The sequence below is a fragment of the Condylura cristata genome, unplaced genomic scaffold (genome assembly GCF_000260355.1).
Source record: "Condylura cristata isolate star-nosed mole 26May11 unplaced genomic scaffold, ConCri1.0 scaffold00034, whole genome shotgun sequence".
Taxonomy (NCBI): Eukaryota; Metazoa; Chordata; class Mammalia; order Eulipotyphla; family Talpidae; genus Condylura; species Condylura cristata.
In genome coordinates, this window is record NW_004567135.1 from 7,107,171 (window position 1) to 7,121,180 (window position 14,010).

At 42.0% G+C, this 14,010-nt stretch overlaps 1 protein-coding gene across 2 annotated transcripts in view; it reads left to right on the forward strand.

Moving 5' to 3' along the window:
• The window catches only part of LIMA1 (LIM domain and actin binding 1), a 72,514-nt gene extending 61,338 nt beyond the window's left edge, over positions 1 to 11,176 (forward strand). For both annotated transcript variants that reach the window (XM_004692760.2, XM_012732629.1), the window contains exons 8-11: positions 525 to 582; positions 2,271 to 2,380; positions 7,983 to 8,116; positions 9,792 to 11,176. In XM_004692760.2, the coding sequence (XP_004692817.1) occupies positions 525 to 582; positions 2,271 to 2,380; positions 7,983 to 8,116; positions 9,792 to 10,782 (1,293 nt within the window). In that variant the 3' untranslated portion in view covers positions 10,783 to 11,176. The remainder of the gene's footprint in view (positions 1 to 524; positions 583 to 2,270; positions 2,381 to 7,982; positions 8,117 to 9,791) is intronic.
• The last annotated feature ends 2,834 nt before the right edge of the window (positions 11,177 to 14,010 follow it).

Here is a 14,010-nt window from a genome sequence, read left to right on the forward strand (position 1 = left end):
GGAATGGGATCAAAATCTGGGGGGGTGGGGGGGGGGAACGGAAGTGCACGGGATTATGGTGATGGCACAGGGTGATTTGGTGATCGGAAGTCCAAGTCCAGATGGGATTGCAGCTGACATGGGGAAAAAATGTACAAAATGAAGTAAAAATAAACTATTATATATATAGATATATATAAAAAGTGAGCAGTTTTGTTCTCCCTGATAGAGGGTTTTGTTTCACTCTTTCCCGCCTTGAATAGGGAGATATCATTTAGAAGTTCTTTTGTAAAGCGAGATGATGCACACTTTTGGCAGTTGAGTGCAGTCTGTTTCTCCAGTTACTTTGTAATTGAGAGGCATGTTAATATCCTCATAAAAGACATTCTGCTGCCTCTTGTTTAAATGCTCAGCTGTTCTGAGGCCTTAACTTCCCCCAGGCAGCCAGTGACTGACTGGAGTCAGCAGGTTTTTATGGCATTAACAGCAGTTTGCTCTTTTATTTTTAATGTGATTCTTAATCCCTCTTTTTTTCTTTCCTCTAGGTTCCTGCAGCTGAGAATAGCCTACCCGTCCGTTCCACCCCTGCTGAAGATGACTCCTGTAAGCATTTGTTCTTAGATCTGGAGGGTGAGGCTATTCTTCTCCATCTTGTATTTGTGTAGGGAGGTGTCCCCATAAATGTTGGTGTTGAGAAAGTAACATTAAATACAGTTATTTAGTTGATTAAATCTTTCGCCTGGTTTTAAGTACTGATGTTTGAATACCCTTCATACATTTTTTGGTTTAGAAAGCAGTTAAATTCAATTAAATATTCACATGGGGCCAAGTGAAGTACTTTGGTGCGTCTCTATTTCATGACACCTTTGTGTACCAAACTTCTTCAAGGTTAAAGCTGTGAAAACTAATTTTGAACTTTCATTTGAATAGGTTAGCCAAAAAGGATTTTATTCATTTGTAGGGATAAAGAATTGGTATTTAAGTAACTTTTTAAAAATACCCTTTCCCCTCCTTACTTCAGTTTGCATTGTGATTTACCCTCTAGCCAGATTCTAGTGATTTCCCTGTTAGTGTTAAATTTGTCCAACTTTTTCTCCCTGTTTTGGCATCACTTTGAGCCCCCCTTCTCCCAAAGACAAAAATTTGTCTTCTTTTCCCCGTACCATAGTCACTGTTGAATCTGATTTTCAGTGTATTGTTTTTTAAATATATATCTATATGGATTTCTAGTTTCTCTATGGTTAATTGGTCACTAGGCACTGAGAATTTTGCAACTAAAGTAGAAGCATGAGCTAAACAAAACTCTTCCGTTTTGAATCCAGGAAAATTCCTTTTGGAATCATTTTGTTTGGATTAGAAATTTTTCTAATTTTTTTATTACACTTGCAAAACACTTGTTTGAGAAACAATTCTTTCTAGTATTTTGTTGACGTAACTCTAGATTTTAAAGAATTCTTTTATGGCTCCTTTGTAGCTATGTAAATGGCTTTTCTGTGCCTTTCTGCATTTCCCACATAATGAATATACTGACAGGAAATTAACTCACACCAGGGACAAGTCAATGATTGTGAAAAAGCTTCATGGAGCCTTTTCCCATAATCTTCTACTGTAGAACTGACCAAAAAGAGTAAACACACACACACACACACACACATACACTGAAATTTTTACCCTCACATTCCCCCAGCCTCAGTTGAATCTCCCCAGAGTTATTATGAGTGCCACTACCAAAAACTTATTGAAATCTGTAAATAGCCTTTAAAATTGACAAATGATAGGGGCCTCCCTGGTGGCACAGTGAGGTAAAGTGCAGCACTATGAGGCTGTCTGCAGCCACTCCAGCCAGGGAGGTGACTCACAGGGTCCAGCAGACTTCTCCTGTCTCCTCTCTGCTCCCCTCAGCAGTGTATTTCAGTCCATCTGCCTGTTCTGCTCCCCACTTTGTCTCTAGTGACTCCTCTCACCACCACCTCCACCTCTGGCCTGTACCCCAGTTCTTGAATGCATAAATAAATCTATAAAAAATAAAATTGATAAATGCTCCTGAGCAAAAAGTTCTTTTCCATATGGTAGTTAGATAGATTCCCAGTGTGTGGTGAAGGGTGAGAAAGTCTCCTACCTGAGACCCAGTATGTAAGAGCATTAGAATAGTCTTCAGCAAAAAAAGCAGTATGTTTCCTGGCAGAAAAAGGACTTGTCACTAGGCCGAGTACATAAGTGATTTGGGAGGAGTGTTTTCTAAGACTCTCCATGAGGTACTCTAAACCACTTTCCTGTTGTCACTTACACAGGTAATTCTCAGGCTAAGAGTGAGGTCCAACAGCCTGTCCATCCTAAGCCACTAAATCCAGATGCCAGAGCCTCCGGCCTTTCTGAAAGTTCTCCTACCAAAGCAGTGAAGGTATGGTGGTGATTTCATTCTGAGCCTTAGTGGTAGAACTTACTGTACCTATGGTCATTATTTGGACTATCACCTGTTTTTGCTTTCCTGGGATAAAAATGCCAAATAAGGGCCCTTGGAAGCCAGTCACTTTCCAGGAAGTCTTGTTATGCTCAGGTTTTGGGTCAGCCACAGGGAGGCTCACTAATATCTCAACTTGAAATCTGGCAATCTCAAGAAAATGTTGAGAAAACTTGAAGTTAAAGAAAATAAGTTTTTGAAATGTTTCTGAAAAAATATAATACAGGTTCTTAAATCTAAATGGGTAAGAGCCCCTGGATGGTAACTACAAGAAGCCTATAAACTCAGAGCAGCCCATGAGATGGGGATGGTCAGTGTCCATTTAAAGACAGTGGACCCTAGTCAGAGGAACTTGACCAAAGCAAAACTGATGGTCAGCATATTTAAAGGAGGGATGTCTATATTGCAGTGATACATAGATGGGCCAATACATATTCCAATAAAAATAAATGAAGGTTTTTAAAAACCCACTTGTTTTAGGCTAATTATTATCACTGTCTTGTTTTCACTGAATGCTTTCCCAATGCAGTGCTGATTGACCTATTTAGATTAATAGCCAAATAGACACTTCTTTAGTGTCTTTCTCCTCTGGTACTCTCTTAAGTAGGTAAGTTTTGTTTTGAAATGTTAACATTGCAAGAAACACAAGGATAAAAGTTATAAGATGTAGTGCCCCAGCCTCATGCACACATCTGCCATGCTTATAACTCTCAGATGTGTGAGTGATCGATCCCTTATTGAAAGTTCTAGAGCCCCCAGAATGAAGCAGACATAGATGAGGGTTCAAAACAAAAGGAGGAAAGAGGGGAAGCCAAGATTTAAAGGGTGGCTTAAAAGGGAGGAAATGGATAAAGAATGCAAATGTGAAAATTTAAAAGAAGCAGAAATTAACGAGGAAAGGAAGGCTTATTGAAAAGGAGCAAACAATGACAAAAGTAGCAAGAGGCAAGTAAAGAGACAGAACCTAACTGCGCATGTCCTCGAGGTGATGCTCACTTCCGGCCTAAAAGTGCTGTTCTTAGCACTTTTTCCAGTATCTGAAGCCCATGTGTTAATTTTCTCACCAACAGTGACCCTGTCCAGATGTGAGTCCCTGGGTCTAGATCAAGAAAAGCCAGCAAATCTGACTTGGCTACGCTATGCCTGAGAGACTAGGGAAATTCCATGACTAATCTAAGGACTCAAATCTGTTCTGGAGTAGACTGAATTCTCCACCCAGTCTTGCCTCCCTCCCTCAACTTCCAGACCAGACCTCCTGGTACTGGATTCGACCTTTGAGATCCCTTCTGATTCAAACTTTAGGGTCTGAGCTCATGAGCAATATAAAAGCAATTCCCACTGTTTGGGCTTCCTGAGGGAGGAGATGGAGAGAAAACCTCCTCAGCGCCTGCTCCTGTGACCCGGCTACTGAGCAGCAGAATGCAGGCAGGCCTTTCACCAGTCAGACACCACAGGTTTCGAATGCTGTTTGAAGCCTGGAATAAACTGTTCCTACCGCCTGTGTTTGCTCATAGTTCAAAGCTTAACAGATCATGTACAGAGCCTGGGTGGGACCCAGTCACAGTGCTACTTTTATCTAAGGCCAGTTGACTTTCTCTTCCTCAGAATTGCCCCTTATATTGCTCTATATCAAGAATATGGATATTTTCGTGTTTATAGAAGACCTGCTGACATGCTGTCTCATAGCATAGACCATGCAACAGAGGACGAGTCTCCATTTTTGGAGGTTACATACAGCTAAGAATAGATTTAATCACTTAGAAGAGATTTTTAGGTCCCACACATCCTGGAGAAACTACTCCTTACTGCCTGTTACTAAAAATAGGACATTAAAATAGAGATTCAATTCATTTCAAATTTTAACTTAATGGAGTAAAAAAAAGATGCAGTGTTCAAAAAGTAAGGCTTTTGAACACTGACTAGAGAGCTCAGTTGAGAGACTCAGTGCTAATGAACTCAGTGCTAATGTAGGTTCATTCTCAAAGGAGAGCAGAGCTCATGGGCCCTGTCAAAGGAGCAGGAACTTTTTACCCAAGAGACCCAGAGGTCTTTAAGTTTCATGTTCTCTAGCTTGAAAGGCATCATCGCCTAAATGTTCTGAGGAAGGCTACGGGAGGGAGAGACCAGATGTGACTGGCCCTGGAACACCAGCGTGCCTTAGCTGTCCGGTCCTACCTAGTCTGAGGATTCCTCAGTTGGTCCTGCTGATAGATGAGCAGAGGAAGCTTGGGACTGGACTGCCCGGAGCATGCCCTGGGGCCTCTCCCTCTGTGGGCAGAGAGCTGTTCATAGGCATAGCTACTAAATTATGCTAGACGGGCCTCAAGAACCTTTTCTTACTACATATTAGTACTGTTTTCCCAGAGCTTAACTTTTTCTCTCCATTTAAAGCAGCCTGTTTAAGATATGAATATCCCCCAAATGCTTTCAAAAAGAGTTTCACAGGAAGCCAGGCTCTAGGGAGCCAGTCCAGCCACTTACTGTGGCGAACAATTTTAGTTTAATCATCTAAATATTTTGTGCAAATTGGAAGGAGGGAATGAAAAGCATTTGTGGTGTTCTGAGGAATGGAGGTCTGACACCACTAGAAAATTTTCTCTCGATTTCACTATCACCAAAGGTCAGTTAGTGTCATTTTATGATGCCAGCTGCTGCCCCCCAACATGCATATGCCCCAACTGAAGCCTTCAGTCTAAAAGTGTACACATAAGACAAGAGTGTGAAAGAATGGTCCTGAAGCCATGCAAATTTATTGGGGAAACGCTTCAAGGAGGTGCTGTCGACAGAAAACTTGCAAGGACCCTCACAGGGCAAAGTATTCATGAACAGCAACAATTTACATATTGCCTCCCTCATTCTGGAATATCCCAAAGATAATGTCTACATATTTGAATTTGAAACAGTGAGACTATAGTTGGTTCACAGTGCAGGGCTGTAGTAGGGGTGTTTTCATTTGGGTTAGCATCTGCTCTCTCCCCCCAAAGAGCTTCCTTTATTTACAGAAATTTAACAATCCCGGACAATTCAGAAGGCGCTATTCAGCTCCTGAGTTGAAAGTTCTGAGTTCTAATTTTAATTCTGCTACTGAAATGTGCAATGATTTAGTTTCTGTATATGAAAAATGATGAGGGAGAGATCAAAAAAAAAAAAACACCTTATTAACTGAAAAAATATAAAAATTTTAAAGTGTCAAACATTTTAATCTTGGCAGTTTTAAACACGGCTGTGCCAAGTCTGACTATGCCATGAAGACACAGGCAGGATACATGCCAGGCCCACCATTATGGTAGAGATTTTTGGGCACTGACTAGATTTCCTGTTGTCTGAATAGACCCGGTGCAATTACAGGAAAATGGCTGAGCGCCCAGAATAGAGGAAACAAAGGGAAGGAGGACGGCACAACCGTGGCTACGCTGATGGGCATTTACCATGTTGAGCTCCTCTTGTCTTAGGAAACTATAAGGGCCCTCGGGCAGCTGCCACATAAAACCTTCAGTTATGTTGGAAAGGTTGTATTTAAAAAAAGAATAAGAATAATGGGACTGTGGTAGGTCTGGCTAGTTGGGAGCTTGTGGTTAGTCAGCGGCGTAAGCTAGCTGTCTGTCCATTTGATGTAAGGAATGACTACTCGCTGTGTGGGTGAAGCCTCCATTCCAGAGAGAACTGTTGTGGGGCAGGTGGGGGAGGTTTAGACACTAAGAATTGTTAATGAGCCCCTCCTCGAGTGGGTGCGCTCATGAAAGTTCTCTCTCCTCAAGTGTGGCATTGTCCCAGCCTCAGGTGGATGTGAGGCTGATGTGCCATGACTGGCAGTTATTTGAAAAACTAGATTATAAATTGCAGTTTTATTCTTGGACCTGGGTCTGTAACTGAGCTTCAGCCCAGCCGCAGTAAAGCGTGAGGATGCACGAGTGCTGTGTATTCACTGAAGGTTCCTGTTTGTCTCTTCCAGCTTCTGCTTCCTGCTTCCGGTACCTAATTTCTGCTCCTGCCTTCCACTTTCCTCCTAACGTGAGCTCAACTTTCAGCTTTCTCTCAGGTTCTCCTTTCTATTCCCTGGGCTGCATCCTCCTCCTGGTGCTGTGTCCCTGTGCTTGTAACAGAGGAGTGCTCCCTGGGCCTCCATCCCCTTGAGCGGAGTCATCCACTTCCTCGTACACCACGTGGAATTTCTGTCTCCTGGCCCCTTTACTGACCTGATTGAGTGCTGATTCACCTACGCTGAGTGGTACAACGCAAAGCCCACTCTGCTACTGAAAAAGACTTTTGATTTGACAAATAATGTTCTAGTGTCTGTGTATGAGGTGTACTCTGACTTGAACAGGCTATCTTCAGTGACTTCAGTGGAACTAATAAACCCAAATTTTAGCCTCCATTTTAATGTATCTCTTGCTTGTTAGTCAAGGACGTAGGCCTTTTACAGAAAACCTAATGAAAACTATGTAATAACTTAGTTTTAAGGATCTCCACTTGTTAGAAATGTCCGTGTAAGAACAAAATTCTGAGCTCCACATAATGCTTTAATTACTTTAAAATATTTAGTAAAATAACATTTGATTACATTTAAATAAATACCTCCCTTGTGTTTGTAAACTAGGTTGTGGGTCTTCGGCTATTTAAGTTTTTCTTCTTAAGACTAACACATTTCTAGTTGGTTCTGCTCTTTAGCTGGTTTACTCTTTAGTTCCTTTTTTAAAGATTTATTTATTTACGCATACAAGAACTGGGGTATAGGCCATAGGTGTGGGAGGTGAGAGGATTCACCAGAGACAGAGCGGGGAGCAGAACAGGCAGATTGAGGAAGTACACTGCTGAGGGGAGCAGCGGGTGGGTCAGGAGAGGTCTGCTGAGCCATGTGGGTCACCTCCGGGGCAGGGATCCAACTCACATTTAAGTGGCCACCGTCAGCTTTGCAGTGCTGCGTTCCAACCTGCTGTGCCACAAAAGAGGGCCTGTTTCTTAATTTTAAATCATACCACTTGTGTGTCAGTTTTGATGTACTTTAAAAGGATTATATCTAGTTGACTGAGCAAGTCAATATCATAAAAGGGAACTAAAAGATGCTTTATCAGTGTCCCTTTTTCTAATTCCCAAAGCCAAATGTTCTTCTTGAAATTAATCCTCTTCAGAATCTGTTCTTATAAAAGTCTGTCCTGCTTTTACTTGGCAATTGAATTAAACGAACTTCTTTCTTCAATATGTGATGATAATGTCTCCTAATTTCCTGTCCATGGAAACATTTTACATGCACTTTTGTGTGTGTGTGTGGTATTTTGTCTTTCTCTGCAATCCAGCCCCAGCTCCACCCATTCTAAATGACTGGCTGTTCTGGGGCAGCCAGGTAATTTGGGAAAGGAATTCGGGGAATCTCTCAGTTTCAAAGAGTCAGCTGATAGGACTGGAGCAGGCTTAGTTCCTGTTCGAACTGACAGACCAGGTAAGGGGGCCCTAGACAACAAAGTAAACCCCAGGGCCTATCTCAGCAGAGTTCTAACTCGCCACTGCCAATGCTACTTATTGAGTCCCTTTTTCCTTTTCCTAGAAGTTTCAGGCACCTGCAAGGGAGACCTGTGTGGAATGTCAGAAGACTGTCTACCCAATGGAACGACTCTTGGCCAACCAGCAGGTGTTCCACATCAGCTGCTTCCGGTGCTCCTATTGCAACAACAAACTTAAGTAAGCCTCACCAAACAGCTGCCTCCTGGTACAATCAGATCTGTGAAGGGACTGCTTGCCTTTTAGAGCACAGCTTGGCACTAAAAGTTGTTACACTGTTAGTGTGCTGATAAAGGCCCTTGAAAAAGTAGAAAAGTACCACTTAATGACAAGCATTTCACATCAACTTATAATGGTGTTTGGAACTCTTGGTGTACTATAGATTTATTTATATGTTAGGACAGAAGGTTAAATAATAAGAGATGCAGGTAAACACCCCTAGGGCCAAATGTGGTAGAATGTTTTCCCTTGGTGTATCATAGAAACATAAAGTAAAGAAATCTCAAGGGCCCCCCCAGTGATGCAGGGGTGAAGACTCAGCACAATAAAGCTACCAGCAGCCACTGAAGCATGAATTCGATCCCCAGCCAGGGAGTGACACAGGGAAGGCACAGCAGACGACTCCTGACCCACCCACTGCTCCCCTCAACAGTGGATTGCAGTAGATCTGCCTGTCCTGGTTCCCACTCTGTCTCTGGTGAATCTTTTCAACCGCAACCCCAGCACCTCTGGCCTGCATCCCCATTCTTGTATGCATAAATAAATAAAAATAAATTTTAAAAAAAGAGACACTCTCAAGAGATACCTGTCAAAGTTCTTATTTCTTAGTGTCCCAGGTACACTATAAATGGTAATAATAGCAACAACAGACCCCAACGAGCATCTATATGACTTTATCTCTGAGAACATGATTATGTATCATTTCTTCCAGTTACCACACGAATGGGTAAAATATGGCAGACCTGGTGAAATACTCCGTATTAGTTCATTTTAATCAGAGCCTTGGAGGAGGAGGTAACCAGGATGTCACTTCTTCCTGCTTCCTGCCCACGCAAGCATCCCTTCGAGATGTTCTGGTGTCTGTGAGGCACCAGTGCCAGGCACCCCCTGCAGCTAGCCCCAGTGTCAGTTACTCTCCTTTGAAAACGTTCCCTTCTGCGAGTCAAAATAAGTCACTGAAACATCCTCGCATTTGTTCTTTTTTCTGCCCACTATATTACTTTTATTATTGTTCTCAGTTTTGAAATGCTGTTGTTTGTAGACCTCCTTTCAAACTGGATACCCTTTGAGAGACACCAAACCTAACAAAAACCAGCTCAGCACCAACACTAGGGAGCTTACCTTCTTGGCCGCCACCCTCTCTCCTGTCGGCCACCCTCACTTCTCTGGGGTAGGCAGTGTGTTTGCGTGGGGGCCAGTCCCAGGACATTATGGCCATTCCTATAGAGAAGCGTCTCTAAATTCCATCTCAGTGGCAAGCTGAGAGTAACACTGTAAGTAGTTACACTTATAAATACTAAGGAAATTCATGATTGGTCAGTGCTGGGTGGGACTATCTAGACTTACTGGAAGATAATTTTTTAAGTTTTGACAGAAGAAAGAGAAACTTTTAAAGAATGGCACATGTTTGAGGGGAGAGAAAGACTCGTGCAGGTCTAGGCATGGAAGTATGTTTTTCATAAGGATAATAAAACAAATGTGCTTAAAAGGGGTAAAGAAGATGACTGGACACTTTAAGGATGCCTTTCTCATTTAGCACCTTCTGAAGATACTAGAATTGCCAGATTTTAAGCCATAGGTATCAATAAGAGTAGACAGATTTTGCTGACTTGTCCTTTTTTTCTTTTAACGACAGTCTAGGGACGTATGCCTCTTTACATGGGAGAATTTACTGCAAGCCTCACTTCAATCAGCTCTTTAAATCTAAAGGCAACTATGATGAAGGCTTTGGGCACAGACCCCACAAAGATCTATGGGCAGGCAAAAACGAAAATGAAGAGACTTTGGAGAGACCAGCTCAGGCTCCAAATACAGGGGAGACCCCTCAGAGCCCAGGTGTTGAAGATGCCCCCATTGCTAAGGTCGGTGTGCTGACCGCAAGTATGGAAGCCAAGGCCTCCTCTCAGCGGGAGAAGGAAGAAAAGCCCGCTGAGACCAAGAAACTGAGGATTGCCTGGCCGCCCCCCACTGACCTGGGCAGTTCAGGAAGTGCTCTGGAGGAAGGCATCAAGGTATCTAAGCCCAAGTGGCCCCCTGAGGATGAAATCAGTAAGCCGGAAGCTCCTGAGGATGTAGATCTAGATTTGAAGAAGCTAAGACGGTCTTCTTCCCTGAAGGAAAGAAGCCGCCCGTTCACCGTAGCAGCCTCGTTTCGAACTGCTTCTGTTAAGAGCCCCAAATCCCCATCAGCACCTATCAGGAAAGGCAGGAGTGTGACAGAGCAGAGTGATGAGGTAGGAGGAGCCACAGAAAGGAAACAGATGGAAAACGCCAGCACTTGTGAGAAGACTGGGCCTGTGGGAAGAACCACCTGGCAAAACAGGGAATCTAAAGGAGGGGAGGCAGGAAGGAGAAGCAGGGAAGGTCATGATTTTGAGATGGGGCATGAGAGTCTTCTAGAAAATGGCGCAAACTTAGATGAAGATGACAGAAACCTTCTCAAACAGCAGTCGCCCCTGGAACCCAAGCCAACAGGTTGGCCCACCTTTGCAGATGACACCTCCACTAATGCATTCACTACTCAGAGCCAGAAATCCCAGGATGCAGGCTTTTGGGAGGGAGATGTAGAGCTGTCTGTGGAAGAGCAGATAAAGAGAAATCGGTATTACGATGAGGATGAAGAGTGACAGGTTATTGTCACGCAGGGCCTTAAATTCGTGTTAGTGGTAGTGAGATACTGCCCTTTATGAAGTAATTCCTGTAAACAGGCATTTTAGCATGAAATATAATTTATATCGATTTAACTTTGGAAAAGAGTCCCTGCTTCAAAAAATTCCCAGAGTGCAGCTTAAGTAAACCAATTCTAAACTCTAGAGATAACATTACTTCAACTCTATTTTAGCAGTGACAATAGGCCTAAGTGCTTTAAGGGTTGGAAGGGAGGGTGGATATTCCAACTGATCCAGTCCAGATTCCACTGTATTCCCAAAAGACAATATGAAATTAGGTAGCTAATTAGTAGTATACTGTTACACTAAAATTCGACTGTAGAATTAAGAGAACATACAGAAGGGATTTCAGAAGGGATTTAGGGACCGAAACATGACTGAGTGTACTTTGTTATAAAGGGCATATTTTATATTTTTTAAATGAATATCAATTGTTTAGTATTCATCTGTTAAGAGATCGAATGTGTAGTCTTCTAAAAAATATTTTAGGCTACTTTTCTTATATGTGGGGAATATATTGCTTTGTATACTGTTCTCGAAGCCACATCTAGAACTGAATTGAAAGAGATAGAACACAACCATCTTTTGCGAATACCTTTTGCACACCTTCGGTGCTTGGAGAGACCCACTGTCTCCTAAAATAAGCTGCAGTCTTTACTGAAATTGACTGCACTGCAAGAAGAGATTGTTTTTTTCCCCTCTGGTGAGGTATCCATGCTTCTCATAATTTACTGAAAGCTGCAATATTTTTATAAGATCTTTTGTATTGCTATTTACCACTGCACATTAGAGCAAAGTGAGATGTTTAAAGAAGGAATAGCAGGGGAAAGGCCTTAATACCCTGTATTCCACTTCTGAGATCCCCTTTCTTGGACTAATTTTTCAAGTATCAGCTTTGAAATGTATTGATTTTATAGCATACAGTATTCACAGGGTGCAATTAAACCAATTACAGGTATTTTGTGGGGGGTAGGGGGCTTTTAGTGTTATGGCTTTAGAACATTATAAACTTGACTATATTTGATAATTTGTACATAATTGATATTCCAGATTGTATGTGAGGGGGTGAAGAGAAGTGTTTTAAACTATAGGCTTTTCTTTATACTGCATTTTTAGAGATTTAACTCCAATATTTTTTAGAGATGTAAAATATTCTGCTTTCCTATACGCTTACTTTTTCTGAAACATTTTTATTCAATAAAGCTTTTAATTTACATTTGGAATTTCCACTATTCCTTTTCTGTCATAATTTTACACTGCTATAACCTTTTACTTTAACATTTCTGGGGAAAAAAGGCCCAATGGTCTGATGTGTTTTTTAGGTGAAGAGGAAGTGCTATGAATCAATCCTACCACTAGGTGGTGGTATTAGGCCGTTATTGGGCCTTTCTGAATGAAGCTAAGTTGTTTTTCTGCATAATTGAAAGCAACTTGGCAAGAAAATTAGTGTGTACATTCAAAAGAAGACACTCATTTTACCAATTCAAAAATACAGTACTTTTTAAGTTGTTAATTATATCCAACATTTAATAATTTACCTAAGAGTTACATCTAATTTGCTAAATGGAATTTCCAAATACCTCTGCTGAACTTGGACTTGTCTTCTACTCTAGGGAGAGGCATAGTTGATGGTTTGATTTTTTTTATTTAATGGGGATATGGGAGTATTTGTTTTCTAAGAGATAGGTATGGTTTTGAGTCTTCTGTTACACTTCCCAGGGTAACTCACCATATCTAGTGACTATACAAAAGCATGTCACCACCTCTGCCTGAATATCAGTTAGGCCACCATATTTCAGGTAAGTGTGGACTGAGATTAACCTTTGATAAGCCCTTTCCTTTGCTTTTCCAAGGCTAACATAGGCATAGGGAGTTGAAAGAAGGCAGAGCTTCATAATCAAAGTAAAAAAAGGATGTCCTTATCAGGGGAATCACTGACTAAACACTAAACATTCTTAGCAAACAACCTATCAAAAATTTATCACTTATTATTTCAACTCTAAGTGATAGCAATGTTTAAAATTTTTTTTAAGATTTATTTATGCATACAAGAACTAGGGTACAGGCCATAGGTGCAGAGGATGAGAAAATTCACCAGAGTGGGGAGCAGAACAGGCTGAGGAGAGCAGCAGAAGAGATAGGAGAGGTCTGCCATGCCATGTGGGTCACTGCCGTGGCGGGGAATTAACTCCTGCCTGCAGTAGCTGCAGATAATTTCATAGTGCTGTACTTTAACCTGCTGCACTACCGGGAAGGGCCCTAATAGCAATTTTTCAGTAGCAATATGATGATGAGTTTTTCTGTTGGTGAAACAGCACCTGAGATGGTTAAGGTGAGATTGTTCGTGGCTGCTGGAAGGCCAGCTTATCCACCAGGTTGCTGGTCAGATTGTTACCAGGCAACCCCATATGAAATGGGACTTATTAAGACTCAACTGTGGACACAAGGTTAAGAAAGGGCTTATTTACAAAAGAAGGGGAAATGATGAGTAACAGAGGGCCAGTTCCACTGAGTTGGAATCCCAATAACACACTGAAAGCCAGCAAAAACCTAGAGCCCCCAAGGCCCACGTGTCTGGTTTTACACCAAACCTGGCTGCTTAATCCCACCCTCAGTTTCGAGCAATCCTTTCACTGATGATGGGATTTATAGATCCCAGTGTCTTGATGGTTTTGGTTTGGAGTGGGGGTTGGAGTCCACAAAACCTGTGTGAAGTTCACTCAGGACATCCTTTCCTCCTAACAAGATCACTCCTGGCTAAAGTGGAAGATGTACCAAACTGACTTTCTTTACATATGTCAGCAACAATTCTAACAATTCAGGAGTTTTCTAACACCTGAGCATTTGAGAAATGATGCAGTTGTGCTTTTCTGAGGATATATTTGAAAGACCAAGATCTGTACTGTTTCCTGCATGCCAACTTAGCATGTCCCTGTCCCTTGGGATGTGATTTGAATTCCCATGGGAACAAGGAGGGTACTTCTTTTAAAATGCATCTTGAATGTGGCCTAGTTACCATTAAAGACAGTGTGGGGTGTGGAGAGAAATGGCTTCAAGCAGTGGTCCTCAGAGAATTTGTTAGAAATGAGAAATGCAAATTCATGGATCCTACCCTGAACCTTCTAAATAGGATCTCTGGCGGGGGCCTGGAAAACTAGCAAACTCCACATCCACCACTGTACAAAC